At 38.0% G+C, this 24,294-nt stretch overlaps 2 protein-coding genes across 7 annotated transcripts in view; one reads left to right on the forward strand and one right to left on the reverse strand.

Annotated features, from left to right (window-relative positions):
• The window catches only part of COL9A1 (collagen type IX alpha 1 chain), a 183,279-nt gene extending 164,173 nt beyond the window's left edge, over positions 1 to 19,106 (reverse strand). The window contains exons 1-2 of the mRNA XM_045842871.1: positions 19,046 to 19,106; positions 18,590 to 18,725 (exon numbers count right to left, since the gene is read on the reverse strand). Coding sequence (XP_045698827.1) covers positions 18,590 to 18,725; positions 19,046 to 19,106 — 197 coding nt within the window. The remainder of the gene's footprint in view (positions 1 to 18,589; positions 18,726 to 19,045) is intronic.
• The window catches only part of FAM135A (family with sequence similarity 135 member A), a 91,596-nt gene continuing 86,347 nt past the window's right edge, over positions 19,046 to 24,294 (forward strand). For 3 of the 6 annotated variants that reach the window (XM_045843033.1, XM_045843041.1, XM_045843034.1), the window contains exon 1: positions 19,046 to 19,305. The gene's annotated coding sequence lies outside the window, so the exon portion shown is untranslated. The remainder of the gene's footprint in view (positions 19,306 to 24,294) is intronic. The other 3 variants (XM_045843040.1, XM_045843039.1, XM_045843042.1) reach the window with 3 other exon arrangements.

The raw sequence follows: 24,294 nt of genomic DNA on the forward strand, positions 1-24,294 counted from the left end.
AAGGGAAGAGATTTCAGACAATCATTGAGATTCAGGAAAATATGACAGGCAGCTGATGGCAATTGGCAGAACCATGTGAGGTCCCAAGGTGCCTACTTTGAAGGGGACTGAGGTGTCATTGTCCCATGTACAGTGTTTCTTGTATCTTGTATCTTCTTTAATAAATGCCTCTGTTTTTCAAAGTACATGTCTGAATACCTTCTGGACAGACTTCATATACCACAAAAACTCAGTGTAAAATGAATATCTTTCTATTCTATGTCAGTACATATGGAGCATTTCTGAGTACCCCACAAATTCAATCACTATAGACAAAAAAAATTCAGATTACAAACTGAGAACCTGTAAATAATTGAACAGACCAAACTAAGCACCAAACATGCCCTACTTATCCTCCTCCTGTTCAATGAAATATTCTGAGAAAACATCAAAAGCATAATGAAAGAAATGAAAACAAGTTGCATAGAACTGACAAGATTACAGACAGGAGAATCACAGGCTAATAGGGCCTATGACATTAGCATTCTGCTCACAATACAGATGAAACTGAGGGTACAGGTGGTTACATGGCTGGTTCAGATTAACACAGTTAGTGACAGCAATAGAGTTTGAATCCAGTCTTCTGGATTATTAATTCATTAATAGTGATTTCATTTTATCACATCAACAGGTACAATAGGCCTCCCTAGAAAAAGCTAAATAGTAAATATTATCTACATTTAGATGTTGTCCAGCTCAAACTTTTTCTGCTTTATGAAAATATCTTTGAAAGGACTTTCAGAAAGAACATCTTCAACTTGTAATCCCTTCTGCTTTCCTATGTTGATGGTATGGCAAAGACAATCTAAAGTAAAAAACCTCTAGGAAAGTGGAAAACCCCTATTTTAATATTAAGAGATTAGAAAACCCCATGATATTTAAGTCCTTGTCTTAGTCTGTTTGGGCTGCTATAACAAAATACCATAAACTGGGTGGCTTAAACAACATAAGTTTATTTCTCATTATTCTAGAGGCTGGAAGTCCAAGATCAAGGCACTGGCAGATTCAATGTCTGATGAGAACTCGTTTTCTGGGTCACAGAGTCATCTTTTCATTGTGTCCTTACATACTAGAAGAGGCAAGGGAACTTTCTTGGGCTGTTTTTGTATGGGTACTAATGCTTTTCATGAGGGTAGAGTCTGCATGGCCTAATCGCTTCCTCCTCCTAATAACATCACCTTGGCAGTTAAGTTTCAACATATGAGTTAGGGGTGTGGGAGGGGACAATCATTTAACCACGGCAGCCCTGTACTATTGAATCAAGAAAGGATGGAAGGAATCTCAAGAAGAGGTAAGAAAGTGAACAAAATTGCAAGACTGAAATATGTCCAGTTTAGCTAGACAAAGCCTAAGTTGGAAAGATAGGTAGGTGTTATATTGTGAAGGGTTTAAAAAAAAATCTAATGAACATCTACTCAGGCTAGAATGAAGTAACAAGGACTGGATTTACTACTCCCTTGCCAAGTCACAACTTCCTGTACAAAGCAACTAAATAAATATATATGAAATAATGATTTTTCAAGAAAAAGAATATCAAGCTAGAGGGGCAATAATTCCTGAGACATTGGAAACAAATGAGACAAGCCCCACAATTGTTCTAATTTATTGCATGGAGAGGGTATTCAGAGTGCAGATCAGGGAGAGGACCTGAGGTAAACCCTGGTGAATTCCTTGAGTGAAGAGTTGGAGCTAAGAATCAGGAGAGGCCATGGTAGGTAACACTCACAGGGTAGAGTACAGGAGAGGTAAGAACTGCATAGAGAATTCCAGACTTCTTCAGAGAGTCCCTCACCTCACAGATCTTCACCTCAGTAGTGAACAGTTCATATGTGTGAAAATACTACTTGAAGCTGGGGAAAGAAATGCTAAAAATGGATTAGAGTAAGCAATCCCCAGAGCTCATACAGGGCTGGGAATGATGTCTATTCCTTTCAGATGGAGTGTAAAACATCACAATTCACAAAATATCACAGAGTACTCAAAGTGCTGTGCCTCAGACTGGGGAAAATTTAATCCTAAATTCTACTCTTATTCCACTTGTCAAAACATAAAAGCAAGACCTGAAAGAATCATACTGTTTTCAAGTCACTTAGTTGCTCCCCAAGACAAGATCAAGAATATGTATAGGGACACAAAATATTCAAAACCTAAAGTAAAATTTACAATATTGGCAATCAAATAAATAGTTATCAGGCATTCTAATAAGCAGAAAAATGAAACACATCATGAGAAAATTCAGTCCATGGAAATTAACCTGGAAATGATACATATGACAAGATACAGGTTAGTATACAGGATATTAAAAGAGTTATAAGCATATTTATATACTCAAAAACTAAGGAAATATTGAACATGTTAAATAGAGATATACGCAATATATTAAAAGACCAGTTACAACATTCTAGAACAGGAGTTAGCAAACTTTTTCTAGAAAGGATTAGATAGTAGATGTTTCAGGCTTGTATAGGCCATGTACCATTTCCATCATATATGCTTTAAAAAAAAACCTTTAAAAATATGAAAACTATTTCTAGTTCATGGATTGTACAAAAAACTCATAAAGAACAGATGGCACAAATAAAAAATAAGCAACATAATGATAGATTTAAATCCAACTATGTCAATAATTACACTAAATGCAAATGGTCTAAACACCCCAATAAAAGACGGATTGTCAGTTTGTATAAAAAAGCAATACATATCTATATGATACTTTCAAGAAACCCACTTTAAACCTGAGACATGGAAATAAAGAACAAAAAGGCAGCGGGTAGGAGGTAACGGGAGAAACAAGGGGAAGTGTCAAGTCAAGGAACATGTATAAAGGACCCATGAACATAGACGACAAGGTGGGAATAGACTATGGGAGTCAGGGTTGGGCAGGGTAGGGGAGAGCAATGGGAAAAATTGGGACAACTGTAACTGAACAACAATTTAAAAAGTCTCATTTTTTTAAATGTAAAAGAAACCCATTTTAAATAAAGACAAAAATAAATTAAAAGTAAAATGGTAAGAAATTATATACCAGCCCTGGCTGGCGTAGCTCAGTGGATTGAGCGCGGGCTGGGAACCAAAGCATTGCAGGTTTGATTCCCAGCCAGGGTACATGCCTGGGTTGCAGTCCATGGCCCCCAGCAACCACACGTAATGTTTCTCTCTCTCTCTCTCTTTCTGCCTCCCTTCCCTCTCTAAAAATAAATAAATAAAATCTTTAAAAAAAAAGAAATAATATACCATGTTAACATGAATTTAAAGAAAGTTGGAATAGTTATATTAATGAGACAAAAGCAGATTTCAGAGTGAAAAAAATACCATCAGCGACAATGGAGGACCATTTAATAATGAAAAAGGGTATAAATTTATGTAGAAAACCCTAATTCCAAATATATATGTACTTAATAAAAGCACTGCAAATTACATGAAGCAAAAGCTGATAAAACCACAGGCAGAAATAGCAAACCCACAATTATAACCAGAAATTTCAACACACGATTCTTGATAATTTATAAAAACAGTAGCCTGAAAACCAGTAAGGATATAGAATATTTGAACAATATACTATCAATCAAATTGACAAAAATGGCTTTCTAGAATACTTCACCCAATAATAGCAGAATACATATTCTTTTCAAGTGCACATGGTATTTATAAAAATAGTCCATAATCGGGGCTAGTTAAAAAGTGTCAATAAGTTTAAAAGGACTCATGTCATACGAAATATATTTTCTAACCACAATAAAATAAAATTACAAATCAATAAGAGAAAAACCTTTAAAATATCCTCACATTACCCTGACTGGTGTGGCTCAGTGGGTTAAGTGCCATTCCACAATTGAAAGATTGCTGGTTGGATTCTCGGTCAGGGCACATGCCTACATGAGCATGTATGTGCAACAACATAGATGAATCTAAAATGACTGTGCTGAGTGAAAGTATTTAAACAGAAAGTATGTATTAGATGATTCTACTTAAATAGCTCCTATAAAATCAATCTAAGCTATAATGAAACAAATCAGTCCAGTGCTTGCCTAGATTTAGGCACAGATAGGGAAGGGAGGAAGACAGGGATTACAAGGAGGCACTGAGGAGATTTTTTATGGTTATGAATACGTTCAAGATTTTGACTAAGGTGATGATTTTACAAACATCAATGTATCAGACTGTACATGTTAAATAAGTATAGTTTATGTTCATTGTATCTCAATAAACTATTTTAAAAATTAATGAAGTTTTACTTAAAGCATTATAAAACTTTCATTTGCAAATTTTCATCTTGACCATATATACTTACATGCTCATTTTAAACTAAGATAAAAATTAGTAGAGATATTTTCAAAGGAGTAACTTGATAAAATCTTCCATCATACCCTAATTCTTACATTCTTTATGGTGATGGAGTAAAAAAAAAAAGAAAAGCAACTGCCAAAAATATTTTTCTTGAACTGGTAAAAGCAGGTGCATGGGCATGTACTCTCTTCAAGGAGTACCTACAAACAGAATCACCCAGAAGCCATTTACTCACCTCCAGATCACTTTAAAATGCATTTTTTTTTGCTGACTAAAGAAAAACAGTGGTTTAAGTAGCTTCTAAAGACATAATGGAAGTAATAAATGAAATTCATATTTCCTAATACATACAAAGATGGTTTTCTTTTTCTGTACCAAAGATAAATTTAACAACACTGATACATAATTCAAAGAAAACTAAGTACAAATAAATTTGGTAATTGACCATGAAAAAATTTAAACTTAATAATTATAATATCAAAAAATGACTTTATTGTAGTTTTTATTCCTTTCTACTACTTTCCCATCAATATTCCCAATGCAGAAACTAAAGAAGAGTTTTTCTGCTGAAGAATTTAAAACATAAGGTTAATTTTGCATTCCCTATGGTGGTCTGCAAATTGATGTAGGAGTTTAGAGTTATATGTCTTGTTTATTAAGAGGAACCTAGCACTAATTATGGATGCCTTTTATTATAAGTTCAATTGATCTATTAATCTATCATTACTTTTCATTGCTTCTGCCAATGACAGAAATAATCAGAAATATGTACCTTCTTTTGTAAAAGATCTTTGTAATAATTTCACAACATCCTGATGAAGCAGCTTCTTATCATAATACCCATATTATAGATCAGGAAGCTACAAAAGAAAGTTATGCAAATGTATAGGGTCACAGATACAGAAAGATATTTTGAATTTTTGATTATGTGCTTAGTTCACAAAGTTACCAATATGGCTGTGTGTTTCTGGGCTTAAATAACTGGGGAGGGTCATTAACAGAAACTGGAAGGTTGGGAGGGATATGAAGATGTGTGTGATGGAGAAAAGACAGCAAGGTGAGTTCCATTTGGGATACATTGAGCAAGAGGAGTCAACAGGTAAACTAAGTGACAAGGTGTCAGATGTTATGTGACTGGAATTGGCTTAAAGATCAGGACTCAAGAATGTGTGACCTTTTAGAAGAGTGAGATAATTGCCCTAACATGTTTGCTATCACAGATCAAATGGTAAGTAGTATAAATATCACTTTTAAAAAAACGACCATGGTAACCTTCAAATTTATAAGGAAGGGAATCACTCAGAAATCATTTCATTACTGTCATTTGATAGTAGATAATTATCCTTCACTGGAATAATTTAGTGGGACAGTGGTGGGAAGAACATCTTCTGTCTGACAGATTCTCTCTGAATGACTCAGGCAGACGTTCTGTCTTTGGGAAATCCAGATAATCTGAGTTGCAACCACGAAGTCACAGCTTTACTTCCCCTTTCACACTATATAGAAAAAACTTGTTTGTAGTTGAATCAATTATGTAGCTATCAGGTGTTTTTTTCTATAATATGACTATTAAAGATCAGGGTATATGCATTTTACATAATTTAAATACTTTTTTCTTTAATACATTCACTAGATTCATACTCAGAAGAATAAACAATAAAAGATTAAAGTCTTCCTCCCCTCTACTCACCAAGAGCCCCTGCCTCCAAGTTTCCCTCTCACAAGAAACCAACATTATCAGTTAAAATTTTTAAAAAAGGAAGAAAGCTTTTTTTTTTTCTTGAGGGTTTGTTATTACATTACAAGGAAGAAAAACTTGGTAATTGAGTTATACAGGGTGGTTCCTCCAGGTAGGCATGGCTACTGTCATAAAATAATGTCACAACATTAAGTTATGGAGTAAGACATTAGCCCTTATGGTTTGTAGTTGTTACTAACCTATGAAGGAAGTCCTATAATGAAACTTTGTTTTGCTCCATTGCATTTTTATTGTTAAGATTATATAACTTTTGGGGGGAAAAAGTACCCTTAAGTATTGAAGGCACTCACCCAAGTGTCTGCAAATGTTTAATTAGATCTATACTTTGCACAGAAACAAGAATGACTGCCCCAGAAAAGGGGTTAGTATTTTATTAATATTATAATACTTAATTTATTAGACAATACTCCAAATCTTACCAATTCTTACCAAGAATTCCTTTGTACAAGGAATTCAGAATTCCTTGTACAAATATCAAAAAGAATCATATTTCTGGGAAAAGTTGTGGGATAATTTTAACTCTATCTTATTTTTAATTTAAAGTTTTAAAGTTGATGGTGACCTTCTTAAAGCAACTGGAATATTTTTTAAAATAATAAATCTCAGGAAGGAAAAAGCAAGCTTATTTGATTAGTAAATTAATGTCTACAGACAGACAAGTATAGACATTTTCCTCAAGGCTGTTTCTAAATTTATAATATTTATCTCTTCTAGTTGTCAATCTTTGGCTGACTCAATATTGAGCAACTGTGTAGGTGAGAAATAACCTGATCTTCAGTTTAAAAGAATACTCCAATTGAAGGGGTTCCTACAAAACCCTGTAGTAAAGATTCAAAAATATTGTATGGCAAAGTTAAATTATGTAAACCAATTGCAGGACAGAAGGTATTCCTGAGCTTGCATTCTTTGAACACTCATGACTTGGATAGAAAATGACACACATAAGACTTAATGTACATAATTAGTGGCATAAAGGCTGACTCAAAACCTGGCAAGATAAATGGGAAGTAAATAGGGATCAAAACATTTCTAGAGGACCTTAAATACTATGTAATTTCATTCTCTCATTATGAGAAAATTGAGACTTAGAGAAGTTAAGAGACTCTCATTTTTACATAGTATACTGCAGAATATAGAACTTGAACCCAGGTAATCTGACAACTACATTAATGCATTTTGCACTGTAATAAATTTTCCTGTCAGGAGATATAATATTTTTTCTAATTTCTTTAAGATTATTTTATGTTTCTCTACTGATGAATAATTCCCAGGAATTCTTGTCTGAGTCTGTAGGTTAGTTAAGTGCTCCTCTTCTGGGATCCAAACAACTTCTACCCAACCCAATTTTAACTCTTTAGCACAATTTATTGACATTTGATGTGACTGTCTTACCCAACTGTATTGTAAACTCCCTGACAGTTGGAATGGACTCTTAGTCCTCATCGTACCCTATGCTTGGCACATACTGAATAGGTAATCAAAAATACTTGTTCAACTGATCTTCCCTTGAAATCTTCCAAAGGCTCTCCATGCTCTGACCTTTGCCTACTTCTCTAGCCTCATACCCTCAAATTATGGCATCAAATTTCTCTTAATTTTAGTTCTGTGTAAAGATAATTTTCTAATAGTATGGTTTCCTTCAAGTAACCTCTTTCCTCTTTTATCATGCTCCTTCCCCCTCCCCCCTCATAGCCTACTTCATTAACTCTCCAGAATCATTTTCTCCTGGAATTATTTCCTGACTCAGGATTTTTCCCAACCTCAACTTGATTAATGCTCCTCCTATCCAGTAGTCACCTGCGGACATTTCACTACACCACACCATCACATCATAAGGTAATTATGCAAACAGTCCACCCACATTGTTTTATTTGTAGTAGTATCCACAGATGATTTTAACGTGTGATTTGAATACAAAGAACAGGTAACAAGGGAGTAACTTTGGCACAGGGTGTATTTTAGGGAAGGCATAGATGCATAAGTGCAAATAAATGAATATTTAGTATATTTTCATGAGACAGAACTCAAAGTATAGAAAAAGCTTTCAGTGTTGAGGGTACAATTCAAATCACAAAACAAATAACAAAGGCCTTGATGAGAAAGAGTAGTAAAATGGGATTTAGCTATTAATAAAAAGACAAAGATTAGGAACAGAGAAAGGAAGATGTAGACTAGTAAGCATATGAAACAGGCCACTTACAATTATGTTACAAATACACACTAAGATAAAAAAAACAGAGCTTAAATGATATTCTATACCTACCCCCTATCAAATGGTCTAGAAAGCAAGGCATCACAATTATTCACAAATTAGTACACAAACTTTTTCTTTCAAATTCATTTCTATTGTGCTAAAATACATATAACATAAAATGTGACATTTATCCATTTTACAGTACAAAATCAAGAAGAATCAGGGAATTGAGTAGACAGATTACACCTACTGAAATTAAAGCAGTAATCAAAAACTCCCAACAAACAAAAGCCCTAGACTGGATGGCTTCAGAGGTGAATGTTACCAAACATTCTGGAAACAACTAACACCTCTTCTCAAACTATTTCCAAAAATTCAAAGGAAGGAAGATTCCCAAGCTTATTTTATGAGGCCTGCATTATCCTAATTCCAAAGCCACATAAAGACACTACAAAAAAATTATAGGCCCATATCCATGGTAAGCATAGACATTAAAATCCTCCACAAAATACTAGGAAACCAAATAGAGCAATGCATCAAAAATATCATACACCATGATCCAGAGGGATTTATTCTGGGAGCACAAGGTTAGTAAAATTTTTGTAAATCAATAAATGAGATATACCACATAAACAAAATGAAGGATAAAAATCACATGATCATACCAATAGATGCAGAAAAATTATTTGATATAATCATCACCCTCTTATGATAAAAACTGTCAGTGAAGTGGGAATAGAGGAAACATACCTCAACATAATAAAGGCTGTATATAACAAACCCACTGCCAGCATCATATTCAATGGGCAACTACAAACTCTGTAAGATTAGGAACAAGACAGGAATGTCTGCTTTCACCTCTCTTAACTCAACATCGTACTGGAAGTCCTGGCCACAGCAACCAGACAGGAAGGAATAAAGGCGTCCAAGTTGAGAATGGAGAAGTAAAACTGTCTTTATTTCCAGATGACATGATACTGTTTATAGAGAACCCTAAGGATTCCACCAAGAAACTACCAGAACTGTTAAGTGAATTCAATAAAATAGCAGGATACAAAATTAATATCCAGAAATCAGCTGCATTTTTATATGCCAATAATGAACTATCAGAGAGGGAAATTAAGAAAATCTCATTTACAATTGCTTCAAAAATAAAATACCTAGGAATAAACCTAACCAAGGATGTAAAAGACCTGTACCCAGAAAATTATAAGACACTGAAAAAAGAAATTGAGGGAGATACAAATAAGTGGAAGCACATACCAGGTTCAGGAAAAAAAAGAATTAACATCATTAAAATGTCCACAATATCCAAAGCAATCTACAGAGTCAACAAAATTTCTCTCAAGATACCAATAATGTATTTCACAGAACTAGACCAAATATTTCAAAAATTTATATGGAACCACAATAGGCCCAGCATAGCAACAGCAATCCTGATAAAGAAGAACAAAGTTGGAGGAATCACCTGTTACATAGGAGGTCATGCCACCTATGATCAAACTATACTATAAGGTGCCATAGTAATCAAAACAGCATGATACTGGCATTAAACAGACACATAGATCAGGGGAACAGAATAGAGAATAGAATGAGTTCTTTATGTATTTTGGAGATCAAACCCTTGTCTGAGGTATTGTTGGCAAATATGTTCTCCCCTACAATCAGTTCATTTTTCATTTTGATGATGTTTTCTTTTGCTGTGCAGATTTTGAGTTTGATGTAGTCACATTTGTTTATTTTATCCTTTACTTCTCTTGCCCCAGGACATATATCGGTAAAAATATTGCTACATGGGATATCTGTGATTTCCCTGTTTATGTTTTCTTCTAGGACTTTTATGGTGTCAACTTATGTTTAAATATTCTATCCATTTCCAGCTTATTCTGGTGTATGGTATAAGTTAATGGTCTAGTTTCATTTTTGTTGCATGTAGCTATCCAGATCCCCCAACACTATTTACTGAAGAGGCTATCTTTATTCCATTGTATGCTCATACCTCCTTTGTCAAATATTAATTTACCATTGATATTTGGATTTATTTCTTGGTTCTCTATTTCATTCCATTGATCTATATGTCTGTTCTTATGCCAGTATAAGACTGTTTTGATTACAGTGGCCTTGTAGTATAGTTTGATATCTAGTATTGTGATCCCTCCTACTATGTTCTTCTTTCTCAAGATTGCTGAGGCTATGTGGGGTCTTTTTCTCATTCCATACAAATTTTTGAAATATTTATTCTAGATCTCTGAAATATGACATTGGTATTTTAATAGGAATTGAGTTGAATCTGTAGATTGCTTTGGGTAGTATGAACATTGTAATGATGTTATGTCTCCCATCCCATGAACATGGTATATGCTTCCATTTATTTGTGTCTTCCTTAATTTCTTTCCGCAGTGTTCTATAGTTTTCTGAGTACAGGTCTTTTACCTCCTCGCTTAAATTTATTCCTAGGTACTCTGAATACTTTAAATATACTCCAAATATGTGTGTATAAAAGATTCTAACAAGTCTCATGCTCAGGATCTTTTATTCAGCTGGGGAGCTAATATCTAATTTGGTTAAATATATAACCAATGTGTACTGTGATTAAAGCATTTAAGAACACAAGAGATAACACATGATTGCATACAATTGCCAGGAAACTAAAATTAATTTTAAGTGCAATATGCATAATTCATAGGATAAATATCATGGTTGCTAAAAGTCCTGTGTCCTTCAATAACTGATACATAATACTTTAATTCAAAGGGAGGAAAATAGGGAAGTTAGTCACATTTATTGAATACTTACTCTCTTCAGGTTTTCTACAGATATTTTTTTACCCTTGATCTCATTTCCCCTGCACAACTATGTAAATTAAATGCTATTAAGTCCATTTTAGAAATAAGGAAATGGAAGCAAGATGTAGTCATTTACCTGCAGAGGGAGGACTATAAGTGGTGAAGCTGGACTCAAATCCAAGTCTATCTGTCTCAAATCCTTCTCTTAAACAGACCATACTGCTCCTTGAAAATTTTTGGTGAGCCATAGAAGAAGGTACTAAGTGTATAATTATGAAAATAGTGAAAGGGTTAGTAGGTTAGACATGAATATAGATGTTGCCTGATCAGTATTTATTGAGGTGCTCTTCTAAACAAAGAGTTCATCCTATTTCTTTTTCTACAGTCCCTGCAGGATTTTGATGCCATTTTTAAAAGTAGGGAACTCTGAGATAATTTGCAGATGCAAAGATGTGCCCATTCATGGACTTCATAACAAGTCACCTTTATACACCTCACATCTGTCTATTTGCAGTGTGCTCCTATAAGTGACTGAAAAATGAGTATTTCCATTTGTTTGGATTCATCCTTTAGTGTGCTTTCCCTTGGAAGTTGTGTTTTCTTAGCATGTATAGTGCTTTTTACTCAATGGTCGCTCAATAAATATTTGATGTTGGCTGTGTAGGTGGCAATGATTGTTCCTGAGTTGCTTTCTTTCAAGTCAAGACCATTGGGCTTTTTCCAATCAAACAGAACACAAACATGTCCTGTGAAATACTAGAGAAAACTCTGCAGTCATCAAAAAGCCACTTATTTTGAAATGCCAAACATTTTCTTTACAGTACTTTAGGCTCTGTTTAGGGTGACTTGCCCAGAGTAATTTAGTGGTTTAACTATCTTCTATTACATTATAATATTCAATACTACTATGGCATATTGAAAAAGATAATTGCCTGTTTCTTTTTTTAAGCTTGGTTTTTCCTTGCAGTTTTACATTGTCTTATCTTTGAGTCTGTACTTACTTACTGAATGAGATCATTATCCTAAGAAAATGTTCTATTCTATTGGTATTATTTCTTAAGTAACTATTAATATCATTTTTATAAATGGATATGATTAACTTATAGACTGGCAGCTTTTGTTAAAATTCTTTCCCTTTTCTCCTTCCTGAGCTTATCCTATGTCTGACTATAATTTGTAAACATCTGTCTAGAAGTGATGAAATGACCCCAATTGAGCCCCAATCAGCTCAGCAACAGAGATGGTCATGCTTAGGAACCGAGCATCACAGATGTAAGGTAAAAATTAACAAAATGAAGTGTTGCAGAGGAAGAACCTCACAGGCTAATCACTCTGCAGATTCCCTTCACACAAAGCTGAGACTTTAAGACAGAAGTGTTAAAGGAAAAGAATTACTAGAATAATAACTTATATATATGACTTATTTATTTTTTAAGATTTTATTTATTTATTTTTAGAGAGGGAAGAGAGGGAAAAAGAGAGAGAGAGAGAAACATCAATGTGTGATTGCTTGGGGGCCATGAACTACAACCCAGGCATGTGCCCTGACTGGGAATCGAACCTGCGATGCTTTGGTTCGCAGCCCGTGCTCAATCCACTGAGCTATGCCAGCCAGGGCAATAACTTATATATATGATTTAAACACTCAATGTACTGAAAGTAGGGAGCTTTCTTCAAGAATTAGTTTGAAAATATAATATGCCAAGGGAAATATCCCCTAAGTGTCCTCAAGTCTGCTTGTTCCCTTTCTTCCTCCATAAAAGGGTAGGATTTGACCCAACATATTACGTCACCCTTTGTACTTCTGCATACATTCTTTCATCCAGAGGTTTCAGAGTGTTTTTATAAATCTAAATTAACAAGTCTCATCATCACTTCTCTCCACAGAGATGGTTCATTTAAGTAACAGAGATATTTACCTAAATGGCCTACTCAAGGTCATCTGAGAGGTCCTTTGTGTAATCTGGATATGGATGTTCAAAGTGTAAAACTACCATGCAGCCTCATTGCAGGTCTAAAATCACTGAATTCTTTGGCAAGTACCACTGGAGGGACAAATTATCATCTTTCATCTTTATAGCAAGGCTCCCATCAATTGACCTTTCCCTAGGCTCACCAAGCATGCAAATACCTGGAAACCCAGACTTCAGTCTTCCTCTTTCTTATCTTACCTGCCCCAAAAGCTGAGTGAGGAAAGACATGATTTTTTTCAAGATACTTTATGAATTACTTTAATTAAATAAATAGTTGGTCATATTTTCTTTTGTCTCCCCAAACTCTTCTACTAATCCAGTGAACAAATATTTATTAATATTTCTTTTGTTGCCACTCACTGTGCTAGACACAGGAATAACTACAGCCATGCTCCTCCATTCAAGGGAAGGACAGACAGTAACAAGAATAAGGTACACTGTGGTCAGTGCTAGGAAGACAAACGTGATGGGTTGGGTGAGGTGAGTAGGAATAGATGGATGAGGGAATCTCTCCCTAAATAAGTGATATTTGAACTGAGACCTGGAACAAGAGAGTAAGTCAGATTTTTCATTTGTATTTTCCCTCCTTCTTCTCCTCCTCCCCTCCTCCTTCCCCTCCTTCTTCTTCTTGCATCTTATAGATTTTCATTTCCGATAAAGTAAAATAATCAATCTTTAACATCCTACATAAAAACTTTTGGGGGATCCTTTTTATTTATTTTCCAGAGTAAAACTATAAAAGTGAGAGAAACCACTGTAGTTTATCCCCCTGCCATGATTGGTTCATTTCTTGCTCTGACCTCATAAGGCACCATTGTGATGAAATCATAAACCACTCCTACATTAGCCCCTGGCTGGGCTGAGGTCTTTGTCTAACCCAGGAAAATGATTTACAGCAACTGTTACTAAACACAGCAAGTGGGGTCCTGCTGCCCGCTGCCACCCTCTACCAGGAATTTCAAACTCATTTTCACCGGGGGGCCACATCAGCCTTATGGTTGCCTTCAAAGGGCAGAATGTAATTTTAGGACTGTATAAACTTCTCCTTAACAGTAAATCTAGAGTTGCCTCAAGGCAGAAACAAGGTGCCAAGCCGAATTTGGCCAGTGAGCCTTGTGTTTGCCACTTGTGCTCTAGGCAAAATTCCAGAGGCAAAGATTTGGTGATAAAGGAAAGGAGTCTTTATTTAATAGCTTTACAATTTTGGGATAACAGCTTTCCCCAAGCATTAGTCACTTAAGCCCATCAATTAAGGCTAAACTTTTTTAACACCTGCGTTCTCCTATTATTCCCCATGTTAGTTTTTCTAAAGGGTTAGTTTATAAACTAAACAAAAGATACAAAAGATACACAATTTTGGAAGAATGGCAGGCTTCCGGCCTCATAACTTGTCCCCTCTAGAACACCAAAAGAAGGGTTATTCTGCCAGGCCAGCCCAATCCTGTGGTGCACCTGGAGTTCCTTCCCATCCAAAATACCATCCTTTGGGAAAGGCAGGAAGCTGCAGCAGGATCATCCAGGCATCCTTGAGGAAGAAGGCCTGAGAGTCCTTCTATCTCAAATCTTCTCACCCGTATTTCCATGTGCTCTGGAGGCATTCAGCTTCCCAGCCAATCCCATCCTAGACTGTTTACCATTGCCTTGGGTAACATCCTCCTAAGGCCCCTTCCTTCTCTTCCCCAGTGATCTGATCAGATCTCTCTGTATCAGTGATTTGTTGGATTTGGTCAAGTTTGTGTGTCTTCTCATTTTTTTTCATTTTGTTTCCAGCTTGTTTCTTTAAAAATTTTTTATTTGTACTTTTTATTTTGTTTTGTTTTTGTTTTTATTTTGAAGTCATCATGTCTAATGATTTTGCAGCCATCTCTGCCCATGAGGAGTCCCATATTGTTACAGAACAGGGCCAAGGGGGGGTGTACAATATACTATTACTGAAAGGACCCCCCTACTAGGTTCACTATGCCTGTCACCAGAGGAAAGATGTTTCTCAATGCCAGAGATTTGTGAAAAGGAAAGGAAATATTTATTTAAAGCTATATAGTCTTAGAGTAGTGACCTAATGTCTTCATTAAAATATTAAAATCCTCTAGGATACCCACAAATACACACAGCCCTTCCTTTTCCCTCTGCCTAATCTGAGTATTGTATCTTAGGAAAAGAAGTCAAAGTCCCTGATTCAGGCCCTCAGGACCATCAGCTGTGTTGCTGCCAGGATCTCGAGCTAATCCAAAGCCATGTGGCACCTTCTCATGGCCCACCAGCAAGTCCTTTCACCCCTTTTCTTCCAGGCAAAGTCTCTCCTGCTTCCTAAGCCACGTGTCAAAAGGGAGCATCCCAAATCCATGTGGTCCTCACTCTGGCCAAAGCTGCGGGAGTCCTCACTCTGCCAAAGCCACGTGGTTCTCCCTTCACATGAGTACCAAGTCTGGGTTTAAATCCCCACACCAGTCTTTCTCTGCACCCCCATTTCCACCTCCTCTTACAATCAGTTACACCTGCCAGTATTCCTGTATTGTTCCAGGTTTACTGGGCTGCCATGGTAAGTGTGGGCAGGTATGGCCCCAAGGCATGGAGCCAATCTTTTCCAAGCTCTCATGCAGGCCCTGTAACCAGGGGGAGCTGCCCCCCAGTTATGTCTTGGGGGGAAGTCATTTCCATCCCATGGCTCAGCTAAATAGCATGGCCACAGCTATTTAACATATCTATGCAACCAGTTAAAGGTTATAGATATGTTAAATGACCATGCCAGAAGTTTGCTGCAAAGCCATTGCTGTACAAAATAGCTCTGCACGTTCCTGCTCCATGTGTCCCTTCCCCCAACTCATACCTGTGGGGAGGAGGGGAGAGGGCATCCTATATATATTTCTAATATTTCCTGGACATCTTCAGTTCTGGACCCCATTCCAAATCCCTATTTGGGTCCCACCTCTTGGCTGCACCCTGTTACGATATTGGCGATTATGTACTGCTGAACAGCATTGGCAAGGGATCCTTTTGCCAAGGTAATGTTGGCCTGGCACATTTTCATTAGCAAAGAGGTTGCTATGCAAATCATGAATAGATGGGACTCCTCTAAAGTTTACAAGAAGTTCATTGTCTTAAGGGTTTAAATCACTCCATCACCCAATTATTTGAAGTGATTGCCACCCAGGACCAATATTTTCTCTTCATGGAACACATGAGTGGAGGGCGTTTATGTGACTATCTCAAGAAGTATGGCCAAAGGACCAAAGAGGAGGCCCAACCAATGTTTTGGCAACTGATATCTGTGGTGCAGCACTACTGCCAGAGGGGAATTGCCAACCATGACCTGAAGCCAAAGAACATCCTTCTAGATGGTGAGCTAAATATCATACTAACAGACTTTGGATTCAGTGAAGTTTTCAGACCATAAACTTAACACCTTCTGTGGCACTATCTCCTACAAGGACCTGGAGTTCTTGCAGATCCAGCCCTATGATGGTCCAAAGGTTGATGTTTGGGGCCTTGGGATAATTCTCTACAGAATGGTAACAGGAAAATTTCCATTTGTCAGGGAGAACTTGGGGAACTGCAGCAGTATATATTGAATGAGCAGGTCCATGTACCATACTTTGTCTTTAGAATGTCAAAAATTGTTACAAAAATTAATGACCGTTCACCCCAGCCAAAGAACAACCCTGGGAGATATAATGAAAGATCCATGGTCAAAACTGGCCAGGAGGACGAACTGAAGCTGTACAGCAAGCTGCCCTGGGGTGACATTGACTCCCTCTCCCCACCCTCAGTAATAAAAGTAATGAAGAATCTTGGATTTAAGCAGCACAAGATACAGGAGTTAGTAACAGGAAGAAAATATAACAATATATGGGCACATATCTGATCTTGCACACAACAAAAAATAAGATGAAAGTCCACACCATCAGGGTAAGGTCCTGCCCCTCTGCTGACCCCAAGAGCAGTCTTTCTACAACCCAAGAGGTTCATGCATCAAGACAGAAAACTGATGTCTGCCATTCCCCCAGCCAACATGGAAGCAAAGATGACCATTCCCCCAGCCAGTGTGGAAATAAGGATGACTGGTCCCCAAACCAGCCTGAAGTCAAGGACCACCACTCCCCTACCAGGCTCAGAGTATAGGACTGCCACCACTAGCTCAGCTCTCCAGCATGGCCCTGGGGGCTCCCCAACCACCTCCACCAGCACCAGCAGCAGCAGCAGCAGCAGCAGCAGTCCCAAAGAGAACCACCAATGAAAACTGCCTCCAACCTGCACAGCCTGATGGTGGGTCCCCAGGCTCTTCCTCTGGCCACAGCAAGGACCAGCAGGAGGTGGCTAGGAGTGTCTTCAGATTGTTCTTAAAATGCTTATGCTGTAGGTCATCCACTAACAAGTAGCATCACAAAAGGACAAGAGTCAAGCCAATATAATTTTTTAAATTGTGGACGGCCAAGACAGGGCCACAGTGAAAGATGCTGGAAAGATCAATTTGCCCTCCCTGAATTTTTATTATTCTTTTTTGAAGATTTTTTAAAATTTATTTTTAGAGGAGAAGGGAGGGAGAAAAAGAGGGTGAGAATCGTGGATTGGTTGCTTCTTGTACATACTTGAACCAGGACTGAAACCACAACCCAGGCACGTGCCCTTACTAGAAATCAAACTAGCGACCTTTCACTTTGAGGGTCGACACCCAACCAACTGAGCCACTCCAGTCAGGGCACACTCCCTTAATTTTAAATGCAGTACTTGAAAGGGCTGAGCTATGTGGTGCAGATGAGCCAGAGGCAAAACCTAAACAGCTGCAGGTGAGAGCAGTGCCAGAAATACATGCTGTGTGTGCAGGTTCAGCAGACAAGGGAAGTGTGCAAACTGCCAGTGTTCTCTGTACAAGATTCACATCAAGAGGGTATCTGGCATCTCTATGACCTTCAAAAGCATCTTACTCCAAAACACCTGCTAAGCCTGAAGGTTAGCTTGGAGGACTGCTGCGAGACCTCTGGGGTCAGGAAGAGGCCGCCCTCTCCGCGTTATCTACCCCTCAGACCCCACTCTAAAACTTCAGCGACTGGACTGTTTTTCCTGGGGATCTTCTCCTCTTCCCCACTCTTCTTTGCTCCCATGTTTGTGGGATTCTTATTGAAGTATTTGATTCTCCCAAATTTTGTAATAAACTTGATGCCATTAGGTACAGTTATATTGCTGTACAACCATCACCACTATCCAACCCAACTCACTTTTAACACAGACGCTGCAGCCGCAATTTCCATCTTTTCATTAGTTTTGCTTTAGTAACATAATGAGCTTTATGAACTTCAAAACGTTATGATGTATTTCAATCAGAAACTGGGAAGTAAGTCACTGAAGAATTAGCCTTCACAGGCTATCCACATCTTATGCTTCTGTTCGCAGAATTCAAGGGGCAATGATTCAGGTCATCGTCCCATTCCCGCCCTCCTGAGTGTCAGTAACTGACTATAGCAGCATCCACATCTCTCCCAATATATGCAACAAAATAGTCCCCAAAGACAGCTGTCTAGAGCCAGCTTGGATTTCCGGCAACTTTCTTTCCTACTGCACGAAGTGAGTAGCGCAGGGACCAGGGTCTTTATCCCGGGCTACAGGAGTAAGTGAAGAGGAGGGAAGAATAATGAACAACGTGAGAAACACAGCTGAAGTGTCAGTACTCCTTCTTGCCCTCCTTTGGTTCCCTATTGTGCAGGTTAAACCACTAACCCTTTACACTTCTCCCCTTAAATCTGCTGTCTTGGCTGTTTGTGGGGCTCGCGCTTTTTATTGACGCAAACTTCCATTCTCGCGGGAACTTGGGAGCAGGCGCTGCATAGGACCGACAAATTTCTTGAAAATCTCTATTGGCTCTGGGGCTAGAACTGCGGCAGAGGGGCTTAAAAGGAGGGGGAGGGGCGGGGCTCGAGGCTTGTAAGGGGCGGGGCGTAGGCTCCAAGAGGGGAGGGAACAGGCAGGAGGGGGTGGTGAGATAAGGCAGGGGGCGGGGCTGCGTGGCTGCGACCTGTTGATCGCAGGTAGCGCGGAGCGGCCCCGGCTCCCTCAGGACTGGGGCGACTGCGCATGCTCGCGGGCCTCGCAGGGCCAGTAGCCGAGCGGCGGTGACGAACAGGCTCTTCTGCTGCGGTGGTTAAGGTTGCCGCGATGGCGAAGTGAGGGGGCCCGAGGCGGGATGGTGCTTCCCTGGATAGGGCCGTCTTCTTGCAGTAGGACAAGGAGCTCCTCAGTCCGACAGGCGGTGGAGAAGGCCGAGCCGGGCGAGAGGTAAGCCCCTCACTGTCCTCTCCGTCTCCCTTGTCTCCTTACACCCACGACCCCTCCCTCTGTTCCTCTTTCCCACGGGCCGGGCAGGAAGCGGCCTCCTTCTCGTCGTCCCTCTCGTCCGCTCCCGCACGTCACCCGGCTGCTCCCGGTCGGAGCCCGGTCCGGGGCCCGCTGAAGGTCGGTGGGGACGGCTGTGCAGAGTGCGCTCTGTGGGGCGAGGGGCCGCGGTGCGCCGCTCGCCGGGCTTTGCCTGCCTCCCCTGTACTGAGGCGCGTCCCTTGGCCCGCTTTTCGTGAACCTCACTTCGGCTGTTTCGTAGACTTCGCCTGCCCTTCGCCCTCTGCTCCATCCTCACTCCTCTGTCTTTCCTTACCTTCCTTTCTTGGTTCTGCTCTTTGACCCCCGCCTCCCACGTGCTTTTTCGAGGTCAGTCCTTGGGTCCTTCGGTGTGAGGGAGGCAGTGTATCCTTCTGCTCTCCCCTTGATGCCTTCTCTCTTGCTGTGCATCCGTAGCCTGGCTCTTCTTACTCGACGTTCATTACCCTCACCGGTCAGGTTTTTCACTCTGTTGCCTTTATAATTTCCCCCTTGGCTGGTTTTTACTCTCATATACCTCCTTTCAGTACTTCATCTTCGTTATCTTTTGTTAGTTCGTGATTGTGTTCCTTGCTTTAGCATCGCTCGAGTTGATTGTGTGCCCTGCTGGACACCTTCGGAGGCCCTCATTCCCTAAATCCTTAGCTCTCTTTTGGTACCCAGCTTCATACCTTTCCGTCTAATGGTCCCTGTCCTTCCGTCTTTTTCCATCCTGATCCCATTTCTAGTCTTGATTATTTTTTACTTTCTAAACTGTTTTTATTTTCTGTTTGCATAAAGCAAGCCTCTTAACTTCAACCCGTGTATAACTTTTTATTAAATCTCTGAACAGTTCTGGTCTCTTCTGCTTTCTACCTAAAGCTAGATAACCACTCAATATTTTTAGTTCCTCTTCTAGTTTAATAAAATCTCTTCATTCTGACTGGAAATATCACCAAAAGACTGACAGTAGCGATAAATTTTTACATTTACTGATTGAACCTTTAGTTTTTACGAATTACGTTTGCCTGACACTCGAGGAGAAATGAGCACAGACTTGATGAAAGTATAAAGGATTATGATTCGTAAAAGCTGACCTACAAACATAAATTTTGAAAATTTTATTGTCCTCCAGGAAATACAGTTGTCCAAAAACCAATCTTAAATGAAATTTAACAAATAATTTATAAAATTAGGTTTTAGTTTTTATACCTTTGCTATTGCAGTCAATTACATCATTTTCCTAATGATCTCTGTTCCCTTTAGTAAGTGGGTGCAATTTCTACAAAGTTAAGAACAGAATTGGTGAGCTTGCTGAGGGAGAACTATATGAGAACACGTATTAAATTTTTTAATTGGGCAAAATAACTTTCTAAACAGCTTTGGAAATTTATTTCCCCATCTCCTTGTAAGATTTGGCATACATAAAACTTGTCTCTATGTAAACCATGGTATACTATCTTATTTTGAAGGCATCTGCCGAAGCAGTTACTTTCAGGTAAGTTTGCCTTAATTCTGGAGTTGAAGAGCAACTAATTTATATATTTCTTTCTGGAATCTCAAAGCAGTGCACAAACAGTAAATTCTTCCTTATGTTGCCTATATCAGATAGGAATTAAATTTTTTGGTTTGTTGTCCAAAGGGAAACATCAAGGCAAAAAAATGTAGTTTCTTATTCCAGGTGATAGTAGAGGTAAAAGTAGAAGGAGATAGAGTTTAGAATCTGTTGTCATTAAACCATCCCTCTTTTGAAAGAACCAGCAGTTATTGTGTGTGGTACAAGGTAATGAACTCCTCAGTTTTTAAGGCTTTTTACAAATGATTTTTCCAATGCAAATAGAGATAACTGCTGTTTCTGAAGGAAGCTTTCCTGCCTTTCAAAGGCAAGTGTTTTTATTTTTAGGTAGCTATTCACTAGAAAACTAAATGCTTCCAAATTCTTGTTGGCATTTTTTAGTAGTTGATTCTGTGCTCTTAGATATTAAAATAAGGACTCATAGTTAATAGCAGGTACAGGACTGGGTGTCAGAAGATCTAAACTCTTATGATTAAGACTCATTACATTAGTTTGAGAAGCCACTTAACCTCTATGGTTTGGTGTTTCTACCTGTAATATGTGGGTGAAAATAATGGCTACCCAGTAAACTTTGAGTAGCAGTGTAAGCCTTAATCATTTAAAAATGCTTAGGGCCACCACAGACAAAAATTGCTATGTAGCACTTGGTTTTTATCTCTTTTAGACTATATAATAAGAGTGTAATCGAATGCTTAAATCTCAAATCACTGGGATTTATATTTTTAGATTTCAGATTTCTGTGAAAAGCCTAGTAGAATAATGTGAACTATGGACTATCTTGGATTAATGTTAATATACAGTGAGCAGATGCTACAGCATTCAGTATATACAGCTATGCCCTTTGTTTGCCAGTATTGGACACTGAGAATGTAAGAGTTATACATCTGGTTAACTACAAAGTTTCTTATGTCTTACATTTTAGCTTTGTTTACTATAGATAAAGACCCTTGAGAATGGGGATTTTGTAGTAGATATGAAAGGTAAGGATTTCCTTTGCTTTGACTCTAGGTATTGAGGAAAAACTTAAAAGTGAGTTTTGCAATATGCACCTGTATGTTTAAAGAAATGGATGGAGATGGAGAAGCTGAGTGGTGATAAAAAGAAAGACTTCTGAATGGACCCAGTGGTTTTTTCAGAAAAGTTACGAAGCACAGCTGTAAGATCTAGATTTTTCAGGAGGAATAGAGTGAAACTACTCAACAGTGGGTTTTACCATTTTATTTTTCAAGATTTCTATTTTTAACATTGGTTACCGATGATGTAATACAAATTAATCTCTTTTTTCTTAATGGAAATATAAAGGTATCAGGCATATACCATTAAGAGATGTCTCCTGCTTAAATAATCCCTTATGTAGTTCTTGTTTTGGTGAAGTTTTTTTTGCGAACTATCAACCAAGGGAGCATTCTGAGAAAATTATAGCATGTTTCCTCACATGGGATTAGCTTTCTTCAACCATCTATAACATAGAAGGTAGTTCTAAATTATGTTATTACATAGATGTGTGTTATTGAAAGTATTATGTTAAGTTTTATGAAATGTCCTTTTGCTACAGTTCTTAATATATTCTAAACTAGAAGTATTCCCTTACTGAAACCCCCTTGAAGTTGCCTTGTAGGATGCAGCTGCTTCATTCATGATTGTTTTGGGAGCAGAAGTATCTCTGACATCTGCTCTTTGATGTTTCCAAGTTGCTGGTAACTTACTGTCTTCAACTGGAAATACATACTGCTAATTGTAAATATCTAAGCAGCAAAGTGAGGGCTTATTGGCAGTCAAATTTAAGACCTTGGAATCCTTTGCCATTACTTTCGTCTTTTGGAATTGAAAAACCCGTGTTTTAAAACCACCCTCATTCTTACTCAGATCCACTTTAAGACTGAAAATTAGTTACTTAGGCAGTTAAGATGAGACTGTAGGCTGTCACCAGTCCTGTTCTGTAAATTGATAACTATGTTATGTCAAAGTATGATAATTATATAATATACTTGCCAAAGGCCCCAATTTGGTAAAGGGATTCTGAAATAGTCCCTCAAACAGGAGGAGCTAGAGAAATGTCAGTAAGAAATGAAATCAGAAAAAATTGTTTGAATTAGAGAGTTGAAATATTCACTACTTGTTTGAGGGTGAGGGGTTATTTGTGTTTTTTTGTAGAATTTTTTTGTTTGTTTGTTTGTTTGGTTTTCCCCAAAATCTTAATTGTAGGCCAACTCTTTCTCTTTAAAGTCCTATGGCCTATAAATGAAAATATTTTCAAGCCATACAATTGAAACTTACAATAGCGTGTTTAGTTGAGTTGCATTGTTTGAATAGACATTTCCTTGAATGAAAGCATATTAAAAAATTGAGATGAAATAAAACATGTCAGCAGTTTATTAAGCACCAAGTGCCATGCTGAGTGCTTTATATAATTGTGTGTGTGTGTGAATATATGTATGCATATATATATATATCATCTTTTTAAGCCTTACCTTTTGACCTAGCAATTATAAATATTATTTCTTTATGATAAAATTTAGGATTAGAGAGTCTGAATTAGAATCTAGGTCTGTCTGATACCAAAGTTAATTATAGACTAAAGAAAGCCTAGGTAGTTAAGAACACATTATTTCCTAGAATATTTTCCAGAGACAGGATTGTGATTCTTTTTGTTCTCATTCTGAGCCTTTTTTTTGTTGAAGTAACTAATAAGATGGAATATTTTAAACAATGCTAGACAGATTCCTGAACTAGGTAGTAAATGACCACTATGGTTCTTTCTCAATTTCTCTTCCTGTTAAAAGAAATAATTAGCCTGGACCAGTGTGGCTCAGTTGGGCATCATCCTGCAAAGCGAAAGGTTGCTGGTTGGATTCCTGGTCAGAGCACATGCCTGGACTGTGGGTTCATCCTGGGTTAGGGTACATATGAGAGGCAACAGATTGACAGTTCTCTCACACATCGGTGTTTCTCTTGATCTTTTTCTCCCTCCCCTCCCCTCTCACTAAAAATAAATAAATAAAACCTTTAGAAAAAGGGAATTTTTAGTTTTCGGTGCTTCGGGCTATCCTGGGTTTTTTTTTGAGGTATCCAAGTATAATAACAACATAGTATATTCGAACACATTCTGTATTGTGTTATTGGCGAGTTTGTTTTATGGCATAGATGTGTTCTTGAAAAATTTATATGAACTGCTTATGATAAATTAAAATTAAATCCTGTTTTCCATATAATGTAAGAAGTAGCTTTCATTAAGTGCCCCATAATGAGCAATAAAAGTTCGTTTTGTTTCTTTACTTCATTCTCATGTACTAAGTCAGCCATGGAGATGCTCTTAGAAATTTCTAACATTTTTTTCT

The sequence above is a fragment of the Phyllostomus hastatus genome, unplaced genomic scaffold, assembly GCF_019186645.2.
Source record: "Phyllostomus hastatus isolate PE091 unplaced genomic scaffold, TTU_PhHast_1.1 phas_contig_40, whole genome shotgun sequence".
NCBI classification, from domain to species: Eukaryota; Metazoa; Chordata; class Mammalia; order Chiroptera; family Phyllostomidae; genus Phyllostomus; species Phyllostomus hastatus.